General features: G+C 39.9%; 1 protein-coding gene across 5 annotated transcripts in view; it reads left to right on the top strand.

The window, feature by feature from the left end:
* Positions 1-20,743, top strand: part of FAM168A (family with sequence similarity 168 member A) — a 235,100-nt gene that overhangs the window by 152,879 nt on the left and 61,478 nt on the right. For 4 of the 5 annotated variants that reach the window (XM_064288678.1, XM_064288677.1, XM_023538971.2 and 1 more), the window contains exon 2: positions 4,123-4,210. In XM_064288678.1, coding sequence (XP_064144748.1) covers positions 4,141-4,210 — 70 coding nt within the window. In that variant the 5' untranslated portion in view covers positions 4,123-4,140. Of the gene's footprint in view, positions 1-2,585; positions 2,796-4,122; positions 4,211-20,743 lie in introns of those variants that run through there. The other variant, XM_023538972.2, reaches the window with a different exon arrangement.

Here is a 20,743-nt window from a genome sequence, read left to right as displayed (position 1 = left end):
ATTGCTGAATCCAAGATCACAAAGGTTTATGTCTGCATTTTCTTCTTTCTTCTAAGAGGCTTATAGTTTCATGTTTTTAAATTTTGTAGTTTTAAATCTTACATTTAGGTCTTTGATCTATTTCGGGGCTAGTTTTGACTCTGTCTCTTACTTGCTTTGTGGCCTTGGACCATTCATTTGCCTTTTCTTAGCCCCACTTTTTCATCTGTAAAATTTAGCTAAATTTAAGGTTACTTTTCTAGCCCTAAACTTTTCTTCTCTGTGATTTATGAAATGATATAATAAATGGGAAAGAACTTGGGCAGAGGACACATAAGGTGCTTTCCAAATGCAGTAGAATATTGATACCTTTGTAAAATGCATCCTTTTGAATGAATACTATTCTTCTGAATAAAATGCCCTTCTGAATGAATAGTGTCATATGATTAAATTTAAATTAATTAATATTAAACTAAAAATTCACTCAGTTACACTAACCACATTTTAGAAGCTTAATAGCTACATGGGCCAGTGGCTAACAGCAGATATATAACATTTCCATTATTGTAGAAAGTTCTATTGGACAGCATTTCCCTAGACTTTCCACTTGGAAAAGATGAAGATAAAGGAAATGTACAGCCCAGTTTATTTTTATGATTATTTTTCCTCTTCACCAATTCATTTTAATCTCATCTGAAAGAATAATAACAGTGGTCAGTTAATTGTACCAGGGGACACATACACACACACCTATAAAATCATTAGAACAGAAAGTAGGTCAATGTATGCCAGTGGCTTAGGAGTTGGGGGAGAGAGCATTGACTATAAAGTGGCATGAGGGAACTCTTTGGAGTGATGAAAATATTTTATATTTTGATTGTGGTAGTGTTTGTGCATCCATATACATTTATTAGGGCTCATAGAAGCATATACCCAAAAAGAGTGAATTTTATTATATATAAATTGTATCTCAATAAACCTGACTTAAAAAAACAAAAGCAAGAAAACCTTCTAACAGCTTCATAAAGTAGGTATTATTCTTTTTCATTTTGTGGTTAGGGGAAACTGAGGTTAGGAGTCTCTCCTGTCATCCCATAGTTTGTGTGTGGCAGTTCCAGGATTTGAATTTAAATCTGTCTGATCGTAGAACTTGAATTCTTCCTACTCATTTTTAGCATCTCTCTGAAACTATTGGCGGTGTTTAAGCTTTTCGCTGCTAATCGAAAGGTTGACAGTTTGAATCCACCAGCTGCTCCTTGGAAATCCTATGAGGCAGTTCTACTCTGTTCTGTAGGGTGACTATGCATCAGAATCAATTTGAAGGCAATGGGTTTTTGGTTTTTTTTCTGAAGCTGTTAACAGTATGTAGGTTCTGTTGTAAAAGGCAGGCCTTCCCTTAGAAGCCAGGAACTTTGCTTGCATTTGCGTAGCTCCCCAAAAGTGGCTGTCACATTCTTATACCAAATTTTGAACCCCTGGCAGATCTCATTTCTGTCAGTCATTAGTTGGGATTGGAATTGATGCTGTTATGGAATGCTGCCCCAGGCATGATCCCGTTCTGTGGCTGTGGCCCTCATTTTGGAGCAGCTGGAGACCATTTTCAAAGCTGATGAGTTTCTTTGGTTATGAGAAGCAATTTCATACTTTGTCCAATCAGTGACACAGAGTGCCTTCTCAGCGAGAGAGTACTCAGATGTTTATAGGACCAGTTATGCAGCTTAGCACTTTAACAGTTTTCTCCCCACCCCGCCACCGCCCGCCCCATCTTATTAGGTAGAGAAACTGGTTGGGTAGGGGAGAGATGCTGCATGATAGATAACTTCCTTTCTAGTCACGGTCTTGTAACTCCCTCCCAAGTGATTGGGTGGGACTGTGTGATAGGGTAATTGTGGCCCACCAAAGGGATTGGTTAGTTTTGCCATCCCACTGGACTTGAAATGAGCCACCCCAGAGGTGGGAAAGAGAACCTACCACCACCAAGAAAGGAGAGAGAGATCAGCAGGAGAGACTTGCAGGAGAAGGCACAGTGGGCTTCCCAGCTTGTGGAGTGAGAAAGCTGAGTGCCTTTGGGCAGAGACCGAGGATCAGGAGAGGAATGCCTCTGAACACAGGTGGAAAGAGGCTGTCCTGATGGAAGAACTATATCCTTGTATGTTCCTTTGCCTGAATTGTAACCTCTTACTTTCCTAATAAGCCCCATAATCATGAGTATGATCTGTGAGTTCTTCGTGGCCATTGCAATGAATTATCGAACCCAGCAGAGGAGCAGGGAGTGCTGCTGTGAGAGGGATGGTTGATGTCAGAGTTGGTGAAGGTGGTGGAGAGAGAAGGCGTGTCTGACCTCCGAATCATGGGAATCAGCCTTGAACTGTCAATCTTGATTCTCCTTTCCCCTTCTGAAATTAGAAGAGTTCAGACACTGCCCCCACGCTGTTTTTACAAGAGATCAAAAGGCAGGCGAAGTGTACAGGCAGTCTTCTGTGTTACTGTTGTATCATCATCATTATCATTGTTTATATCTGCGTACCACTTTATAGTTTGTAATGTATTTTAACAGCTGTGATTCTCTCAGTATCTGGTGAGGTGAGTGCTAATATTTAGAGATACAGTGTTACTTGACTGTGTTCTTGGGTAACTGGCTGTAAGAATATGTTTTTCTTTCAGTTGAGCTGAAATTAAAAAAAAAAAACCTGTTGCCATCGAGTCACTTCTGGCTCAGCGAACCTGTAGGACAGAATAGAACTGCCCCAAGGATTTTCAAGGCTGTAAATCTTTACAGAGGCAGACTGCCACATCTTTCTCCTATGGAGTGGCTGGTAGGTTCAAACCACCAACTTTTGGTTAGCAGCCGAGCATTTAACCACTGCGCCACCAGGGCCCCTTGAGCTGAAACATACCTTCCTTTAACTTTCATCCCCAAATTGTCCTACTTTCAGTTTGGCAACTGATGCCACGTTAATTTAGGTCGTTGCCCTGGAGTGGTTTGCCAGGGCTGTACCTGGGGTATGTTTCCAGAAGGTCTGTCCTCTGAAATTGACCAGTAGTATTTTAGCTTTTAACCTGTCTGACTGCCCCAGCTTCCTCTCCTTGGCAATCCATTGTTTCTGCACCTCTTATTCCAGAACTAATTAACCACAGAGCAGTTGTCATCAAACCAGCTGTTGACTGCCTACCTTCAACATTTGACTTGTTTCCTATCCTGAGGTGCTACAGGAGAAGTTATTGACCCCCAAAATTACATATCTATCATGTGAGCCTAGTTAGGAGGGAATTGTTTGAGTTTTATGATGTGTAAATAATATAACTGGAGACATGTTTTCAAACTTGTTTCAGCAGCCTATATGTGAGAAATGGTTCCTGAAAGAAGGTGGGACAAACTGACTAGATAATAGAGTTTAATGATGGATTTTCTGTTAATCAGAATGGAGAGTGCTTCATTAAGATAATTAACCAGAACACTTGTGCAGGCGGTACTTACCACACACAAATTTCCAAGATTATTTCTTTCCTTTGAATAAATTTGGAAAGATATCCTGGCTAAGTTTCCTGGTTTGCATTAAAATGGTCAATGGCAATAAATTCCTATTTTCTCAAAGCTGTTAGTAAGTGTTATCTTGTCCTGTGCAGGTGTGAGGGGCAGGTGAGACATTTGCTGCTCTTCTTTCTAGCAGTGTGTGTGTTCATCAGCAGATACCTGGGCTCCCCTAATGAGCAGTAGAAGCATGTCCTTTCCCAGCTCTTGGACTAGCATTATTAAAGTTATAAGAGGACTCAGTATCCTAAACTAATTATCTTGTTTTACACCAGGACATTGAAGTATCGAGAGGGAAGTGACTTGACTAATGCCACATAGTCTGGTAGTGGCAGTAGTCTGTGGCATATTGGGACTGACACTGAACTGAGAGTCAAAAGGCCTGGGTTGACATTAGGCAAGTTATTGCACCACTCTACTTCTCTGTAAAATGAGAAAAGTATCTAGCATAGGGCCAAGTACAAAAAAAAGGAGCTTTTTATTTGGTCTCTTTCCACAACACTGTGATGATGATTCCCTTTGAGCATGAACTGGAGGTTATAGAGGGGAAACTGATGTCAACTAGAATGAGCAATCAATAATCAATGCTATTTTCTTTGTTTTCTCTCTAGGATCCTCAGTCTTCCACAATGAACCCTGTTTACAGCCCCGTGCAGCCTGGGGCTCCCTATGGCAACCCCAAGAACATGGCCTACACAGGTAAGTGGTGTGAGAATGACTCTCACTTTGAGAAATGGTGGTTAAGGATGTTACCAAACAACTTGGTGAATGACTTGGTATACTGAACCTGCATAAAGCCCTGGTAAAGCTTGGAAACTTGAAGGTTTGGGGTCTAGTGGAGATGGAAATGATGCTCTTGAAACTAAGGATCATTGAATTGTCAACTAGGGGGAAGGAAGGAAGACACATTTATTGAGTACCTACCATGGGCTTGACCTTGTGCAAGGCACTTTCACATAATTTATTTCACTTTAGCCCTAAAGCAGTTCTACAAGGTGTACTTGTTATCACCATTTCACAGCTGAGAAAACCATAGTTACAGTAAGACACCACAAAACGAAACAAGGATAGATATTTGAGCCCAGGCCTCCTGATTCTCAAGGCTGATTTTTGTCCTGAACTGTATAACCGAACTGTTTCCCACTTCTCTGCTTTCATTTATTGTGGTGCATCTCTCTGGGATGCCTTTGTCCCCTGACATCTTTACCTTATTTTTTTAGAACTCAGCTCTGAGCTCAGACAGCACTTTTCCAAGAAACATTCTCTTCCTCACTTGACCTTAGGCAAATTTTTTAATCTTCCAGAGCTGTGGTGTTTTCATGTTTAAAATGGGGGTAATAAAAAAATAGTATTACTCTATTTCATAGGGCTGCTGTAAGGCTTAAATAAACTAGTATAAGGTGCTCAGCATTTAATACCTGGCACAAAGTAAGTGCTTAATGATGGCTGTTATTATTTACATATAACTAAAGGTGGGCAGGATTGTGACAATGGAAGTGAATGAAAAAAATATATGTAATTGTCTAGCATAGTGCTTGACAATGTAAGTCTTCGAGAATATTTACTGGGTTTAAATCCAGGGCGAAGGCAACAGTATAAGCAGACACATGGAGGTAAGACAATACAGTCAGGGTGTGGTCAGTACTTGAGATTAGGTGGGGCAAAGAGTGGAAAAGGAGTCCCTGGGTGGTGCAAACAGTTAAGCGCTGACTGTTAGCTGAAAGGTTGGCAATTCAAACCGACCCAGAGGCTCCTTGGAAGACAGACCTGGCAATCTGCTTCCAAAAGGTCACAGCCTTGAAAACCCTATGGAGCAGTTGTATTCTGCATGCACGGAGTCGCCAGGAGTCAGAACTGACGTGACAGCAACTAACAACAACCACAATAATGATGTGTAGAATCCTAGAATTGGAACTGGAGAGATCTCAGAGAACTCTTTGTCTAGTTGTTTCCAAACTGTTCTACAAGAACCTTAGGGGAGTGCTTCAGAGATTCCTCAAACATTTCATTTGATTTGAAAAAAATATTTAGAACTATTTTTATAAAATGCACACACACACATAAGATGACCAATGTGTTAAGCTTCTAAGAATACATGTTAATTAAAAAAATTTTAATTTTTCTCAGGAAAATCACAGGATTTTCTGAGTGCTACGCAATCTGTATGACGTTCAGAAATACATTGGAGGTTGAGCCTGATATGACTGCAGTTGTCATCCTTAACTTTCAATTTCACGTGTTCTGTTTATCACAACAGCTTCTTTGTCTGTATTATTTAACATTAAAAATATTTTCTATTTGAACTTCTACTATATATTTATATTAATAAAATTAATTCCAGTAACCAGGACCCATTGGACATACACACCAACCTCACACCCCAGTAGTTCAGGGAGCCTGTTGCTTTTTCCCCGTTTTTTTTTTTTTTCAGTCTAGGGTGTTCCAGCAAACTAGATTCCTTTGCCACAGAGAACTGAGCTGCTTTGGCAGACAGAACCTAGGGAATTCTGTGGGACTTTGGTTTCCAGTTTGCTACAATCCTTCATTTTTAATGAGTTGCTAAATTTGAGAAGGAAGAAAACAGTTGCATTTGTCTATTGATTTGCACAAAGAAGATTAGGCTGTGTGATATATTGGAAAGGGAACAGACCTTGTATCTGTTTGGCACAACTTGGTCAATGTGTTTTAATTAATGAACTAAGTCCCCTGTCTCCCCCCCGCCCCCCGCCCCCCGCCCAACAAAACAAAAAACAACCAACCCATTGCCATTGAGCTGATTCTGACTCATAGTGACCCTAAAGGACAGTAGAACTACCCCATAGGGTTTCCAAGGCCGTAAATCTTCATGGAAGAAGACTGCCACATCTTTTGAGGAGCCACTGGGTGGGTTGGAACCACCATGCATTCGGTTAGCAGTGATTGATTTAACCACAGCACCACAAGGGCTCCTTGAATGAACAACAGCCAGGTTCAAATCCCAGCTCTGTCAGGTAATAGCTGGGTGAATTTGGACAATTGCTTAACCTCCTTAAACTTAATTTCTTTTCTAAACTGGGATAATATATCTATTTCATAGGACAGTTGTGAGAATTAACTGATATAATTCATATTGCTCCAGAGGGAGGGAAGATTATGTTTGTTTCTACTAATCACCAAGGAATATTATCAGCCTGAAACTGTTTTAAATTAATTCCTGTGCTGGAGATTCTAGGACCACACAGGTAGTGTAGACTTCACACAAGTAGAATAAATTTAGACTTCACACAGGCCAGGGTTTCAAATGCTTTTTTTAACCCAAAGCTTTCTTGTTGTCTCTCTCTACTTTTGGATTGACTTTTTTTTTTTTTTTAAACTGGCAATATAATTCTTCTGAGGTCTCAGCAACTTTATGCCATGGGAATTTGAGTTCCAGCATTGATCTCTCCAGGGCCCAAAGCCTCATCTCCCACCCCCAGGTGGCTGTAAAAAAGCAAGGCCTTTGATTGCCCAAACCAAAAACCTCCCCAGAGCTGTCCAACATCAACTTACTGCTTAGTTTCCTCTTTATTTTTTGGCCCCTGGGGATTTCTCTTTCTTTTTTAAAGTCTCAGTTCTGCCTATGAATGAGGTGTTTGTTACACTTTATTAAGCTTTTCTAGGTGTTAGTGCAGTAGGCAGATTTTCAAGTTATTTTTTCATCCATATTGCTGGAAATAGAAGATCCAAGTGAAATAATTTGTAAACAAATGCCAGATATAGTACATTATAGTCAACGTTTGTTATTATTGTTAGTAACAATAAGGATTGTGTTAAAAGTTACTTTACATATGTACGTTAATTGTAATCTTTATTGATGATCATAAACCTCATCAAACTAAACCAAACCTGTTGCCGTCGAGTCGATTCTGACTCATAGTGACTTTTTAGGATAGAGTAGACCTGCCCCTTAAGGTTTCCAACGAGAGCCGCTGGCAGATTCAAACTGATGACCTTTTGGTTAGCAGCTGAGCTCATAACCACTGCACCACCAGGGCTCCAGTAACAATAATGGTCATGTTAAAAAGTACTTTATGTATACATATCAATTGTAATCTTTATTGATCATAAGCCTCATAGTACTCCTCTTTTACAGACAAAGAAACTGGTAGTTTAATTTCAGGTCATATGATTTGACCAGTGTATATAGCTTCTAAAGGAGGAGTCAAGATTTGAACGCAAGTCTTCATGATTTCAAAGTATATGTGGTTTCTGTTATAGCACGCTGATCTGTCTTAAAATATAAGCTCCTTTCAATGCTGTCAGTAATGAGCCAGACTACGAGAAGTTTATCTTTTCAGTTAAGAGGACTGGGGGCCTCCCCTATGAGGAGCTAGAAGCCTGCTCCTGGCCAACAGGTGGTTGAGGTGGGTGTTCAGAAGATGCAAAATTGGAAGGCCAAGTCTGTTATAATAAGTGTAATCTGCTTCAGAGGCAATGAGGTGGTGGCCACAGAGAAAAAGGGGTCAAAATTTGAAATTCTCTCTGAAGGCTTGGATGGGAAATAAAGTATAGCTTTGCAGTGCAGTATATTCCAGTGAGCAGCTGTCATCTAGCCAGTTGACAGTGTTCTCTCACTCTTTTTTATAATGTTATGACTACTCTTTACTGAAGAGTCCCTGGGTGGCACAAACGGTAAGTACTAGACTACTAGCCAAAAGATTGGCGGTTCGAACTCACCCAGAGGAGCCTCAGAAGACAAGCCTAGTGGTCTGCTTTTGAAAGGTCACAGCCTTGCAGATTCTATGGAGCAGTTCTGTTCCACACACATGGAATCTGCATGAATTGGAATTGACTCAACAGCATCTAACAGCAACAGACCCTTTGCTGAGTACTTAACTGTGTGCCGAAAACCAAGCTCAGCATTTTAAAGACATTATATATTTTTATACTTAAAACAATCTGATGAATTAGTTATAACTAACTCCTTATTTTTTTTAACTCCTTATACATCTTGGAAAAGTGAATTCAGAGAATGTAATGTGTAATATTTTAAAATACTTAAGCACAGGGAGAGGGAGGGACAATCACTAAATACATAATAAAAAAATATAGGCATGTGTTAATTCTGGTCAAGGAGATGTCAATACACAATACGGGAGAAGTGAGCACAACGTGACCAAGACAAAGGAAAACATTGAGAGGTATGTAAAAATAAAGGGCAACTATGATAAATACTATAACATGTACAATTCTGCAACAGAAATTACAAACAGTAATTTATGAGTGGATACATATGTAGATATGTATGCTAAATAGGTGTGGGAGGTCATATGGGAGTACACCTGTATGCATATATAGGTATGGTTGTGGCTGTTTCGGCATGAATATTTGTATGTGTTGCATGTATATTCATATATGTAATAGAGCACATAGTGAACACAGTTATGGAAATTTATTAGACATATCCAAACACCTTGAGGGACTGAGCTACTGGGCCCGGAGGCTAAGGATCATAGTCTTGGAGAACATCTAGGTCAGATAGCATAACACAGTTCATAAAGATAATGTTCTACATCCTTGGCTGGCGAGTAGCATCTGGAGTCTTAAAAGCTTGCGGACGGCCATCTAAGATATGATTGGTCTGTTCTCCATCTGCAACAAAGGAGAGTGAAGAAAACCAAAGTCTCAAGGAATCAATTACTCCAAAGGACTAATGGCCTACATGAACCACAGCCTCTTCTAGCTTGAAATCAGGAGAACTAGGTGTTCCCCAGCTACCACTACCAAACAACTCTGACTAAGAACACAATAGAAGGTCCCTGTTAGAATGGGTGAAAAATGTAGAACAAAATTCAAATTCATAAAAAAGACCAGATTTACTGGTCTGAGAGAGACTGAGGAACCCTTTCCCCCCTACCACTGAGACTCTTGCCCTAAGACAATCCTTCGAACTGGAACTGAAGCCACTTCCAGAGGCCACCTTTCAGCTAAATAATAGACTGGCCTATAAAATAAACAATAACACCCATGAGGAATGTGCTTCATGGAAAAATCAATTGTATGAGACCAAAAGGACAACATTTGCCCAAAAGCAAAGATGAGAAAGCAGGGAGAGGCAGGGAAACCAGACGATTAGAAATAGGGAACCCAGAGTGGAAATTGGTAGAGTGCTGATACATTGTGGGAATTGCAACCAATGTCATGGAACAATTTGTATATAAATTATTGAATGGAAAACTGATGTGCTGTGTAAACTTTCACCTAAAGCACAGTAAAATGTTAAAAAAAAAACTTCAGTGCAGTAAATTGTGCTTTGTGGGGTTTTCAGTTGCTGATTCTTCAAAAGTAGATCACCAGGCCTTTCTTCCAAGGCACCTCAAGGTGGAGTTAAACCTCCAATCTTTTGTTTAACAGCCACCTGTGTTAGCATTTGTACAACCCAGGGACTCCCTGAGTTATAAAGCAAGTGCTTTTAGCACTCTAGCACACTTGGCTGCATCTAGGGGACCACTAGGATCTCAGGTGAGAAAACCCTCTTTGATGTTCAAACTGATCTCCTCTGCTTACTGTCTTAGTCATCTAGTGCAACTATAACAGAAATACCACAAGTGGATGGCTTTAACAAAGAGGAATTTCTTCACAGTAAAGTAGGCTAAAAGTCCAAATTCAGGGTGTCAGCTCCAGGGGAAGGCTTTCTCCCTCTGTCACCCTTCTCATCAGTCTTTCCCCAGACTAGGAGCTTCTCAGTGCAGGGACCTCCGGTCTCCGGTCTAAAGGACACACTCTGCTCTGCTTCTGGTGCTGCTTTCTTGGTGGTATGAGGTCCCCCTGTATCTCTGTACACTTCTCTCTTTTATATCTCAAGAGATTGCCTCAAGACACAATCCAATCTTGTAGATTGAATCCTGGTTTACTAACACAACTGTTGCCCATCCTCCGTTATTAACATCATAGAGGCAGGATTTACAAAAACCCAAAAAAACCCACTGCTGAGTTGATTCCAGCTCATAGCCACCCTACAGGATTTACAACATATAGGAAAATCACACAATACTGAGAATCATGTCCCAGCCATATTGATATACATGTTTTTGGGGGACATAATTCAATCCGTGACACTTCAAACTAAGACCTCTCAGGCCACCTATTTACTTTCTCATCTATGGATGAGCCTCTGAAGAGAATTTTTATTAACTGTTCTCACCATAGTTACTAGTAATCTCCTTGTTGAATCCAATGGACCCATTTTAGTCCTCATCTAATTTGACACCTTTATATCATTTGACATTTAAAGCAATCGACTGCTAACCGAAAGGTTGGAGGTTCAAAACCAGCAGCAGCTCCCCAGGCGAAAGACGTGGCATCCTGCTTCTGTAGAGATTTACAGCCTTGGAAACCCTATGGGGTCACTATGAGTTGGAATCAACTCAATGGGAATGAGTTTTTGTCATTTGACAAGGAGCCCTGGTAGTGAAGTGGTTAAGCTTTTGGGTGCTAACTGAAAGGTCTGCGGTTAGAACCCACCAGCTGCTCCATGGGAGAAAGATGTGGCAATCTGCTTCCATAAAGTTTACAGCTTTGGAAACCATATAGGGCACTTCTACTCTGTCCTATAGGGTCACTGTGAGTCGGAATTCAACTCCAGGACAATGGGTTTTGTTTCTGTTTCTTATATGTTATTTAACACCCCTGACACTTACTTTCTTTAAACCAAAAAACCAAACCACACCCAGTGCCATCGAGTCAATCCCGACTCATAGTGACCCTATAGGACAGAGTAGAACTGCCCCATAGAGTTTCCAAGGAGCGCCTGGTGGATTTGAACTGCTGACCCTTTGGTTAGCAGCTGTAGCACTTAACCACTTCGCCACCAGGGTTTCCTCACTTCTTTAAGGTTTCTCTTTTCTTGCTTTTCATTGGTACTGCAGTACTTTTTCTGTTTATTTTTTCCTTTCTTATTCTTCAGCTGTTCGTGAATCTCAGACTCTTTTCAGGCTTTTCTTCTTCCACTCACCCATTAAAAAGTTGGTATTGCTCAAGGGCCCAGCCTTGGCCCTATTCTCTTCTCCTTAGCTTTAGCTACTATCTGTAGGTTGATGATTCATAAACTCTAACTGCAGCAAATCTCTTTTGAGGTTTAGACTAGTTTATCTAGCTCTCTTCTAAACATCTCCTCCATGAATATCTCATACTTTGCTCAGACTCATCATGTATAAAACCGAGCTTATTATCTTAACTTTGGCTGTAACCCATTTTTCCCTTTATCAACTTGTGATTGCTACCACAATCCCCCTGTTCTCCTCAAATCAGAAATATGGGAGTCATCCTTGGTATCCCTTTGTCTTTTTGTCTTCTGTCTAATCTCTAAGTCCTGCTTTTCTTTTTAACCTCCTTTATATTTCTCAGATTAGACCTTTCTTCCCTATCCTTCCCAGCCTTATCACTCAGGCCATTATCATTCTTTCTGGGATTATTTGAATTGCCCCTAACTGGTCTTTCTGACTCCTGTCACATACCTTTTCCCCAGTCGATTCTTTACACAGCAACCGGAATCATTTTCTAACTTGAAAATCTGATCACATCACTCCGGTTATTAAAACCCCTCGATGATTCTTCACCGTCCTTTGGATAAAGTCCAGACTCCTTAACCTGGTATAAAATAGGAGATACTTATGACCTGTTTTGATATTTCCAACCGATTTCCTGCCTCTCTTATTTATGTATATCCTCAGTTCAGCTGGTGGCTGGTGTTATGTTTTCATTTAGAGCAATAACATTATTCGAGATCGTCAAGTCTAATCCTTTTGTTTTATAGGCAAGGAACCTGAGGTGTAGTAAGTGCCTAAGGAAAGCACTTATTCAGACTCGCAATGAATTCGATATCTGATTTACTTCTGTATGTCTAGTACCCAGCAGAGCCCCTGGCACACCATCAATCTTGATCGAGTATTTTTAAGATAAATGGACAGATGGACAAATGTCAAAGCTGGAAGTAGAACCCAGAACTTTGGCAACCAATTTAGTTTTCCTTCTGTCCACCTTAGGCTGCTTTTTTATTTCCAAGACATCTATTTAGATTTCATTTAAACGGGTAACTCTATCATCTTCTTATGTCATTGTCCACCTTTCTGAGCTTCATTTATAAAATGAGGATAGTAGTAACTGCCTACTTCATAGTGCTTTGAAGATTACATGACATAATATGGATACAGCATCTGGTGTGTAGTTCGGCTTTTATTAGATACTAAAGAACTGAGTAGTCATTGTTTTGTTATTGGTTCATTATATCTCTAGCACCTGGCTCAGGGACTGATAGAGTAGATGCTCAGTAAAAAAATTTTTTTTACAGAATTTTTTTCTTGTGATAAAAATACATAAAGCAAAACATTTGCCAATTCAACATTTTTTACATGTACAATTGATTACATTCATCATGTTATGCTACCATGACCACTGTGTTTCTAAATTATTCCATTACCATTAACAGAAAATCAGCGCCTCCTAAGCAGTGACTCTCCTTTCCACGCTCCCTACGCCCCCTGGTACTCGCTAATAAACCTTGGTCTCTGTATATTTGCCTACTCTAGGTATTTCGTGTAAGTGGCATTATACAATATTTGTCCTTTTGAGACTGACTTATTTTAGTCAGTAGGTTTTCTAGATTCATCCGTGTTGTAGCATGTACCAGGACTTCATTTTTCTTGAAATATAGACTATTACGCTATCATAAAAAATAGAGTGTTATTTATGATTGAGTAATATTCTTTTTTCTTTTTTTAATTTTATTGTGCTTTAGGGGAAACCTTGGTGGCATAGTGGTTAAGTGCTACAGCTGCTAACTTAAAGGTTGGCAGTTCAAATCCGCCAGGTGCTCCTTGGAAACTCTATGGGGCAGTTCTACTCTGTCCTATAGGGTTGCTTCAAGGAATCGGCTTGAAGGCAACAGGTTTTTGGTTTGTGCTTTAGGAGAAAGTTTATAGCGTATCTTAGTTTCTCATTCAAAAATTTATACAAAAATCAGTTTGTGACATTGGTTGCAGTCTCCACGATGTGTCAGCACTCTCCCCTTTTCCATCCTGGGTGCCCCGTGTCCATTCATCCAGTTTTCCTGTCGCTTGCTGCCTTCTCGTCTTTGCTTTTGGGCAGGCATTGCCCATTTGCTCTCGTATACATGATTGAACTAAGCAGCATGTTCTTCACATGTGTTATTGTTTGTTTTATAGGCCTATCTAACCTTTGCCTGAAAGGTGGACTTCAGGAATGACTTCAGTTCTGAATTAGCAGGGTGTTCAGTGGCCATAGTCTCAGGGCTTTCTCCAGTCTCTGTCAGGCCAGTAAGTCTGGTCTTTTTTTGTGAATTTGAATTCTGTTCTACTTTTTTCTTCCCCTCCCTCCAGGACCCTCTGTTGTGATCCCTGTCAGAGTGGTTGGTGATGGTAGCTGGGTACCATCTCATTCTTCTGTGCTCAGCCTGGTGGAGGCTGTGGTTCATGTGGTCCATTAGTCCTTTGGACTAATATTTTCCTTGTGTCTTGGACAGGATGGGATCAATAGATGTATCTTAGGTGGCCACTTGCAAGCTTTTAAGACCCCAGACACTACTCACCAAAGTAGGATGTAGAACATTTTCTTTATGAACTATGTCATGCCAGTTGACCTAAGATGTCCCCTGAGACCAGGACCCCTAGCCCTCAGCCTCAGGAACTCGGTCCCTCAAGGTGTTTGAGTGTGTCTAGGAAGCTTCTGTGATTTTGGTTTGGTCAAGTTGTGCTGACTTCCCGTGTTGTGTATTGTCTTTCTTAGATCTTTTTTTTTTTTTTTTCCTGTGTCTAAACGAACAAATCTGTCTTGGAAGAAGTACAGTCAGAATGATCCTTAGAAGCGAGGATGGAGAGACTTTGGCTCATGTACTTTGGACATGTTATCAGGAGAGGCCAATCTCTAGGGAAGGATGTCATGCTTGGTAAAGTAGAGGGTCAGCAGAAAAGAGGGAGACCCTCAGCGAGGTGGACTGACACAGTGGCTGCAACAGTGGGCTCAAGCATAACAATGATTGTGAGGATGATGTAGGACTGGGCAGTGTTTTCATTCTGTTGTACATAAGGTCTTTACGAGTCAGAACTGACTTGATGACACCTAACAACAACAACAATCAAACCTTTTCTTGAGTGTTTATAATAATGGTCTTATACAATATTTGTCTTTTTCTGATTGACTTATTTCACTCAGCATAATGCCCTCTGGATTCATCCATATTGTGAGATATTTTGTGGATTTATCATTATTCTTTATTGTGTAGTATTCCATTGTGTGTATGTACTGTAATTGGTTTATCCATTCGTCTGTTGATGGCACATAGGTTGTTCCCATCTTCTTGCTATTATGAATAGTGCTGCAGTGAACATGGGTGTGCATATGTGTATCCATGTAACAGCTCTTACTTCTCTAGGGTATATTCCTAGGAGTGGGATTGCTGGATCATATGGTATTTCTCTTTCTAGCTTTTTAAGTAGATGCCATATCATTTTCTATAGTGGGTGTACCATTTTACATTCCCAAAAGCACTGCATAAGAATTCCAGTCTTCCCGCAACCTTTCCAACATTTGTTTTCTGTTTTTTTTTTTATTAGTGTTGTAATGTCGGGGTGAGATGGTATCTCATTGTAGTTTTCATCTGCTTTTCTCTAATGGCTAGTGATCTGGAGCATTTCCTCTTGTGTCTGTTAGCCGCCTCAGTGTCTTCTTTGGTGAAGTGTGTGTTCATAACCTTTGCCCATTTTTTAATTGGATTATTTGTCTTTTTGTTATTGAGGTGTTGAAGCATTCTATAGATTTTAGAGATTAGACCCTTGTCAGTTATTTTGTAGCTAAATTTTTTTTCCCAGACTGTAGGTCCTCTTTTTACTCTTTTGAATGAAGTCTTTTGATGAGCGTAAATGTTTAATTTTTAGGAGCTCCCAGTTATCTAGTTCACCTTTTGCTCTGTGTGCATTGCTAGTTATGGTTTGTATTATATTTATGCCATATATTAAGCCCCCTAGTGTTGTTCCTATTTTTCTTCCATGTTCTTTATTGTTTTAGGTTTTATATTTAGATCTTTGATCCATTTTGAGTTAGTTTTTGTGTGTGGTATGAGGTATGGGCCCTGTTTCATTTTTTTACAGATAGACATCAAGTTTTGCCAGCACTATTTGTTTAAAAGCCTGTCTTTTCCCCATTTAATGGACTTTGGTCCTTGTCAAAGATCAACTGATTATAGGTGGATGGATTTACATCTGGGTTCTGAATTCTGTTCCATTGGTCTATGTGTCTGTTGTTGTACTAGTACCAGGCTGTTTTGACTACTGGGCCTGTACAGTAGATTCTGAGATCAGGTGGTATAAGGCATCCTACTTTGTTCTTTTTCTTCAGTAATGCTTTGCTTATCTGAGGCCTCTTTCCTTTCCATATAAAGTTGGTGATTAGTTTTTCCATCTTGATAAAGAATGCTGTTGGTATTTGGATAAGAATTACATTATGTCTGTAGATCGCTTGGGGTAGAATTGACATTTTCACAATGTTGAGTCGTCCTATCCATGAGCATGGTACGTTTTTCCATTTATATAGTCTCTTTTGGTTTCTTGCAATAGTGTTTTATAGTTTTCTTTGTTTAGGTCTTTTAAGTCCTGGTTAGATTTATCACTAAGTATTTAACTTTTTAGGGGCTATGTGGCATAGTGGTTAAGTGCTATGGCTGCTAACCAAAGGGTCAGCAGTTCAAATCCGCCAAGAGCTCCTTGGAAATTCTATGGGGCAGTTCTACTCTGTCCTATAGGGTCACTATGAGTCGGAATTGACTCAACGGCACTGGGTTTAGTTTGGTGGTTATGGTAAAGGGTATTGTTTTCCTGATTTCCTTTTCGAAGTTGTCTTTGTTGGTGTATAGGAATCCAACTGATTTTTGTATGTTTCTGCTACCTGCTGAATCTTTGTACTGAATCCAGTAGTTTTCTTGTGGAATCTTGTGAATCTATGTATAGCATCATATCATCTGCAAATAGGGTTAGTTTTACTTCTTCCTTTCCAATTTGGATGCCCTTTCTTTCTTTCTTTTTTTGCCTTGTTGTTCTAGCTAGGACTTCCAGCACAATGTTAAATATGAATGGTGATAAAGGGCATCAATAATCAATATTCTATTTTTTGTATGTTCCACATTTTGTCCATTGATCTGTTGACAGACATTTAGGTTGCTTCTATCTTTCGGCTGTTATGAATAGTGTTACAGTGAACATTGGTGTGCAATTTTCTGTTTGCATTCCTGCTTTCAGTTCTTCTGCATATATACCCAGGATTGGGATTTCTGGGTTATATGGTATTTCTGTGTTTAATTCTTTGAGGAACTGGCAAAATGTTTTCCACAGTGGCTGTGTACTATTTTTGATGCCCATCAGCAATGAATGAGGGTTCCAATTTCTCCACATTTTTGTCAACACTTGTTGTTTTCCTTTATTTATTTATTTATCATAGCCATCCTAGTAGGAATCAAACGTTACCTCACTATGGTTTTGATTAGCACCTCCCTAGTGACTAATAACATTGAATATCTTTTCATGTGCTTGTTTGCCATTTGTATATCTTTTTATTCAAGTCCTTTGCCCATTTTTTGATTGGATTGTTTGTCTTTTTGTTGTTAAGACTATCAGTATATTTTGATGGAAGAAAGGGAAGGCGGGAAGAAAGAAATAAAGGGAAGAAGATGGGAATCTAATAAGTGAAACAGGCCGTAGCAGAGAAGCATGAGGAGGGATTGAGAGAAAGATGCCTTTGACTTGGGTACACCTGCTAATGAGTAGCCCTCTGATGGGACAAGGAGAGCCTGGGACAGGTAGCTGTTGTGGGAGAGATTGTTCTTGCTTTGTAGGTGATGAACTGAGGCTCAGAAAAATTCATTGGAATGATCTGTTGTGACTGGTCAACCTCTGGATGGAGCAGATGGAAAGAAACACCCCGAGGAGGGAGATTTTTCTGCTTATAAGTCTGTATGGAGATAAGCAGAGACCCTCACTGAAAACAACAGGGGGCCCTCTCCCCTTTTGCCTTGTCTACTTGGTTTGTAGCATTTTTTTTTTTTTAAGAACAATGATAATTGAAGTCCCTGACAATTCTTTTGAGCTTTCTGGCAAAGAAGAGCCATCCTCAAACCTCCTATATTACCTATGCATTCAGCTTTGGAGTGGCTCACTTTGAGTCTCAGCTTCTTTGCCAACAAAGCCAGATTTAATTTTTAAAAACAAAATTTGACTCTCTGTCATGGATTGAATTGTGTCCCCCTAAAATGTGTCAAATTGTCTAGGCCATGCTTCCCAGTATTGTGTGATTGCCCACCATTTTGTCATCTGATATGATTTTCCTATGTGTGTAAATTCTACTTCTATGATGTTAATGAGGCAGAATTAGAGGCACTTATGTTAATGAGGAAGGACCCAGTCTACAAGATTAGATTGTGTCTTAAGTCAACCTCTTTTCAGATATAAAAGAGAGAAACAAGCAGAGAGACGGGGGACCTCCTACCACCAAGAAAGCAGAGCCAGGAGCAGAGTGCATCCTTTGGACTCGGGGTCCCAGCGGTGAGAAGCTCCTAGGCCAGGGGAAGATTGATGACAAGTACCTTTTGCAGAATTAAAAGAGAGAGAAAGCTTTCCCCTACAGCTGGCACCCTGAGTTCAGACTTCTAGCCTCCTAAACTGTGAGAGAATAAACCTCTGTTTGTTAAAGCCATCTGCTTGCGCTATTTCTGTCATAGCGGCACTAGACAACTAAGACAACTTTCCTTTGACAAATTTTTTCTGAAGCTTGAGAGAACAAGGGCCCTAAAAACCATATAATAATAGATAAGAACTATAATACTTTACAACTTAAAAGTTCATTATCATTTGTGATCTGTTAATTCTTATAACAGTATTGTGAGGTTTCAGAAATTTCCATTAAAACATTCATCTTACAGTTAAAGAAAGAAAGACTCTTAAAGGTTAATACATGTATGCAAGGTCATACTGCCAGTAAATGGCAAAGCCAGGGCTAGGACTTAGGCTTGCTAGGCTTGAAACCCCAATTGGATGCTCTCTCCATTCCATCAAGCTATCAGGCAAGGCCTCTGTGGGTTTGGGGATAAACACAAGCATTGAGTGCGGCTATCACTGCTATGCTTTATGTGATGCCGGTACAAAAAGCAGATGGATTGAATATTGTCTGGGCAAGGAACATGCACATGAAACTGAACTGCTGTTTGGCTTGTGACTGATTTACTTTCCTGGATAAAAAAAATTATGTTCCACCTCTGTAGAAAAGACCAACTTTTTCCCCCAAAGAAAGAAGTATTGATGTGTTGGGTTGTTATTCCCCTGCTCCTAAATCCTTCTTGGCTTCCTGTTCTCTGTGGGAGTTGTTCACTTTTTGCATGTCTTTTTAGACTGTGAGTTCCTTGAGGGTAGGAGTCATGTACCTCCTGTGTCTGTTAGTTACTCCTGTGGCAGTTACTCAAAAAATAAGTGTTGAATTAAATACTAATAATTATTATTTTGTTTTAATTACAATGTTAATGTTGCTGTTAATAATTATTATATTAATAACTACCATTAATGACTGTCAGTGGCACACCAGGCACTTTTCAAAAATTGTCTCCATTTTCCATGACAGCCCTGCAAGGGAGAGCTTTTATCATTTTACTTCTAAGAGAATAAGGCTTAGCTGAGTTAAGTAACTTAGTTATTCTGTGGTGACTATTTATTGTATCAGGCATCTTGGTTGTACCAGGCACTGCTTATATATTTATATATGTATATTTCATCTCATTTAACCCTGATAACATCAGAGCAAGATAGATGTTATTATTGAGTTTTGTAGATGAAAAAACTGACACAGGCAGGTTAAATAATTTTTCCGAGGTCAGAGAAAATTTCATTCCAGTTTCGCCTGGCCCCAAAGGTGAAACTGTCCCATGCTGAATGAAGGGAAGGCCTAGAACAAAACAGTTTCTTTATTTTGGTTCAGTTTCCTCACTCAAGAAATGAAGAGGTTACCCCTTGAGACTGAGATGCCTTAGGAGCTGTTAAAGGGCAGGGGTGTACCACATAGGTGATCCCTTCCTTTTCAGTAGAGAAGATCTGCTCATGCCCATTTTATAGTTTAGGCTTCCAGGCAAGATTTTATTTTAAGAAAGGGTTCTGCCACCACAGGAGGGGGCCTAAATGAACTGGTCTAGATGAACTTTGATCTTTCAGCTTTATTATATATTCTAGTCTTCAAATTATAAGATTATCAGCTTTTTGGAAGGGCTGACTCATTAGGGGGAGAATAAATGGGGGTATGGAGTAAGGTGTATATGAGCTTATATGTGACAGACTGACTTGATTTGTAAACGTTCACTTAAAGCTCAATAAAAATTATTAAAAAAAAAAAAAAAGATTATCAGCTTTTTGAAGATACAGCCACAATGACTATGTGTTCTTTGTGTGTAAAGTCCCTGCAGAGACTCTCCACCTTAACTAGCACAGATACGTGAGCAGGGGAAAGACACAGGCGTCTGTGGAGACAGTTGCAGCATACTGCAACGAATGCTGTGTCAGAGGGATGTGCCTCTGTGTTCTAAGAGCTTAGCATAATGAGTGGATACAGACATTCCTGTGGAAGCACGCTGGGAGTGGGATGGGGGCCACAACTCCATCAGAGGTTGGCATCAGGAAAGACTTCTAGGAAGGCAAATGTGGAACTAGGTCTTTGAAGCACAAGGAGTTCTGAGTTCCAAGTTTAGTTTTTTTACTAATGACTGCGAGACACTGGGCAAGTCCTACCTGTCTCTGTTGCCTTCAGTTTCCCATGAGCGTTCAGCAGTTTCCCTTCCCGCTCTAACATTCTGTGAATTTATAACTTTTTGCTAGATCTCTTTTCTTGTAGATCAACTCATTGCTTTAATCCATTTATTTTGCCTCTTGAACACGTTTTTTGGTGTCTTTCTTGGAATCCCTGGTGTTAGTGAAAGGTTCAATGAGAGAGAAGATGAGGTGAGTTCAGTACCCTAACTCAGAGCCCTCTCCTATGGTGGCAATACTTTCTGTCAGCCCAGGACTTCTTGCCTCAGAGCTCCTGACATTCTTGGGCAAGATTAATAGGAAACCATGAAAGCCTTTTCACAAGTATCCCCCTGGGAAAGGTCAGCTGTAGTCACCACCAGTGAGTGAGCTTCCTTTTTCTGCTAATTAAGCTTATGCAATTTAAGATTTTATTAGCTATTTATGG

Source organism: Loxodonta africana, chromosome 7, assembly GCF_030014295.1.
Source record: "Loxodonta africana isolate mLoxAfr1 chromosome 7, mLoxAfr1.hap2, whole genome shotgun sequence".
Taxonomy (NCBI): domain Eukaryota; kingdom Metazoa; phylum Chordata; class Mammalia; order Proboscidea; family Elephantidae; genus Loxodonta; species Loxodonta africana.
This window is presented reverse-complemented; position numbering and strand designations above follow the sequence as displayed.